The 3,210-nt window shown below is 49.5% G+C and overlaps 1 protein-coding gene across 1 annotated transcript; it reads left to right on the top strand.

The window, feature by feature from the left end:
• The first annotated feature begins 258 nt into the window (after positions 1–258).
• On the top strand, positions 259–2,616 carry LOC141632547 (uncharacterized). Its single transcript, XM_074445088.1, has 5 exons — positions 259–334; positions 565–645; positions 777–1,353; positions 1,448–1,737; positions 2,057–2,616. Exons 1-5 carry the CDS (start codon positions 259–261, stop codon positions 2,614–2,616), a joined length of 1,584 nt encoding a protein of 527 aa, XP_074301189.1.
• Positions 2,617–3,210: the final 594 nt, after the last annotated feature.

Genomic DNA, 3,210 nt, shown 5'->3' with positions numbered 1-3,210 from the left:
CGTGGGGCATAGTGGTCGTCAACGTTAATTACTCAATACGGAATGGACGGAAGCAAGAACGCAGCATCAGCATCACCAGTTCGGTTAGGAGGTAGCCAGCCGTTGATACCACCAAACCCCATCCAAAGTTCGGCTTCAACGGTTCAAACTCAGCCACCCGGACACACGTCGAGAGCCACACCGGTAGCTAAAGTCACCTTACCTCCCAAGACTCTTACTGTAGGAACACATTCCAAGTCGGATAAGGGACCATGAAGCATGAGTCTCACCCCACCACCAAGCCCGACACAGATTCTGCTTAACGGCATGGACAATCTGCAGAAAGCAATGGAAAGTATGCAGGAAGACCAGAGGAAGGTAGAAGCCCAAGCAACAAAGAGGAATAGGGAACTCTGGCCATAGATAGACCTCATGAAGCAACAAGCAAACACGCCAGCAAGCACCGAAAGTGGAAACCAGGCCTTAAGCGGGGAGCATTCACAAGGGCATCAGGCAGCAGGAATCAACCACGGTGGATCCCAGCCGAGTTGGTTATCAGATTAGATCTGACAAAAGTATTGCCAGGAGAAAGAATAATCCCACCAGGGCTAGGATATCTAACACCAGATAGCTGGCTGCTTGCTGGCAGTGCACAGATGGTACCAGGTAATACTCCAGACTATAATTTCGTTATAACAAACCAAATGACTAGCGCAGGATTTGTAGGCAGCCCACAAGTAGGCTGGCACCCGGAGGCACTCAAAACGTCAACCCCCCTGGATAACGGACATAACCAGAGCCCTGGGGAGCTGTGGCCAGGAAGCAGTACCCGGAATCAGCAACAGCCAGCCGGCAGCCGCAGTGCAGACTCAGGCAGCCTAACGAACTAGCAATATTGGACTTAAGGGAGATGATAAGCAGGGTACTAGGGATGCCACCGCCACTCCAGAAGCCAGGCCCTGACAGCTACGCAGACTCACCGTTCGTGGATGCGATATCGGTTGTCGCCATGCCAAAAGGGTTCAATAACCCAAACATGACGCTCTTCGTTGGCACAACAGACCCCTTAGATCACGTGAGCCAATACAAACAGAAAATGATGACAGTAACAGCCATTGGGCATGCAAAGGAGGCTGGCATGTGCAAGAGGTTCGGATCAACACTATCGGGGTCGGCGCTCCGATGGCTCGTAAGTCTACCTAACAGGTCGATATCAACATTCACCGACTTGGTAAACGCATTCACCCAGCAGTTTGCTCGCAGCCAGAAGCCACAAAAGCACGCAGGTGATTTGTACCGCATAGTCCAAGGCGTCAACGAGATAATTGGAGAATTTAACACCATATTCAATAACGAAAAGGTGGCAGTACGGGAGTGTGACGTGTCGACAGCGGTGGAAGCATTTAGGAGGGGCCTACACCACGATTCAGACCTATATAAATAGCTGAATATTGCATCCTTGCCACAGCTTTGAGGCAGTCCAAGAAAAATCTGCAGCAGCAATCAGACTGGAAGAAGATATGCTCGCTAGAGCAAGCATACCGAGCATGCCAAGCGTATCCAGTACATCGGCCATAGAAAAATCGGGCAGGAAGCAACCCACTGGGAAGAAGGAGGAGAGATACAAACCATATGGTAGAGGAGTAAACAGAATCGATATTAGGGAGGAAAATCAGCAGGTTCCTACACTGGCAGAGTATGGGTTCACAATTGGCATCGGGGGAATTCTGAAACCGCTAAGGGGAAATGGGAGATGGAGTAAGGTGGCCTAGGCCGCCAATAGAGGGAAAAGTTTGGAGGAAGGATAGCAAGAAGAAGTGCGATTTCCATCGTGATATTGGACACACTACGGAGGATTGCTACACTCTGCGCGGGGAGTTCAGGCGCCTGTACAGGCAAGGGGAACTGAGCCACCTATTACCACGTGGGGGCAAGCAGCAACATAAAGTGGGTTCTGCAAAACAGGCTAAAATGGGTTCTGCAAAACAGGCTAAGCCCTCCACACCGCCTACATGCACCAAAATAATAAACGTGATAACAGGCGGCTCAGACCTAAGCTGATTGACATATTCGGCAGCAAAAAGACACGCTACCAAGACTAAAGATGACATACCAGAGACCTTCTGTAGGGTATCCCACATCGACCTGCCTGCTGATGCCTTTGACGAGGAAGATGTCCATGACAATCAGGAGCACCACGACGCACTTATCAAAACACTGTCAATGGCCAATTGCAGGGTTAGGAAGGTCCTGGTAGATACTGGCAGCTCGGTCAACCTGATCAAGCTGAAAACCATAGAAAATATGGGATTCAGCGAGAAGGACTTGCAGAAGAAGACCATCCCACTAGTAGGATTTAGTGGAGAAACAGCTAACTCATTAGGGGAGATCATGATCCCAACCTACGCAGGAGGAATCAACAAGCAAGTAAGGTACTTGGTCATTGACGGACCATCCACCTACAATGTTATCTTCGGAAAACCATGGCTGCATCTACTGAAAGGAGTCCCCTCAACATATCATCAATACGTGAAGTTCCCCACACCCTCGGGAGTGGAAAAGATACGTGGAGACCAGGAGGAAGCTAGGGGATGTTACAAGAAGGCGCTAAAATGCACAGCTAGCCCCCCAGCATAGCAATTACAGAGGCAGCACGTCCAGACCGAATACATCGAGCCCCGGGCCGAGGAGCTGGATCAAATCAACGTGGACGGACTACATCCAGAAAGAACGGTGCTAATAGGGGCAGAGTGCACAGGCGACCTCAATCAACACCTAATCAAGTTCTTGCAAGCCAACATGGATTGTATTGCTTAGTCCCATGACGATATGGTAGGGATAGACCCATTTATCATAACACACAAGCTTAATGTAGATTCGGGATGTAAGCCTGTCCAGCAAAGACAAAGTAAGTTCGCAGCTGAAAGAAACAAGGTAATCAACCAGGAGATGGATAAGCTGCTGGCAGCAAACAAAATAAGAGAGGTAAAGTACCTAGAGTGGCTGTCAAACATAGTGGTAGTGCCCAAAAAGAATGGGAAGTGGAGAGTATGTGTGGACTTCACCGATCTCAACAAGGTATGCCCAAATGATCCATTCCCACTGCCGCATATTGGTGCCATAGTTGACGCCACAGCTGGACACGAGATGCTAACATTCCTGGACGCCTGGAGTGGTTACAACCAAATCAAGATGGACCCAGTTGACCAAGAGAAGACAACATTCATGTCA

The sequence above is a fragment of the Silene latifolia genome, chromosome Y (genome assembly GCF_048544455.1).
Source record: "Silene latifolia isolate original U9 population chromosome Y, ASM4854445v1, whole genome shotgun sequence".
Lineage (NCBI taxonomy): Eukaryota > Viridiplantae > Streptophyta > Magnoliopsida > Caryophyllales > Caryophyllaceae > Silene > Silene latifolia.
The sequence above is the reverse complement of the archived record's forward strand: the minus strand, read 5'-3'. Positions and strand labels throughout refer to the sequence as shown.

Coding starts and splice junctions, on each gene's coding strand:
- LOC141632547 (XM_074445088.1), top strand. CDS start 259: ATGAGTCTCACCCCACCACCAAGCCCGACACAGATTCTGCTTAACGGC. Junction 335..564: donor TCTGCAGAAAGCAATGGAAA/GTATGCAGGAAG, acceptor AAGTATTGCCAG/GAGAAAGAATAATCCCACCA. Junction 1,354..1,447: donor GAAAAGGTGGCAGTACGGGA/GTGTGACGTGTC, acceptor TCCTTGCCACAG/CTTTGAGGCAGTCCAAGAAA.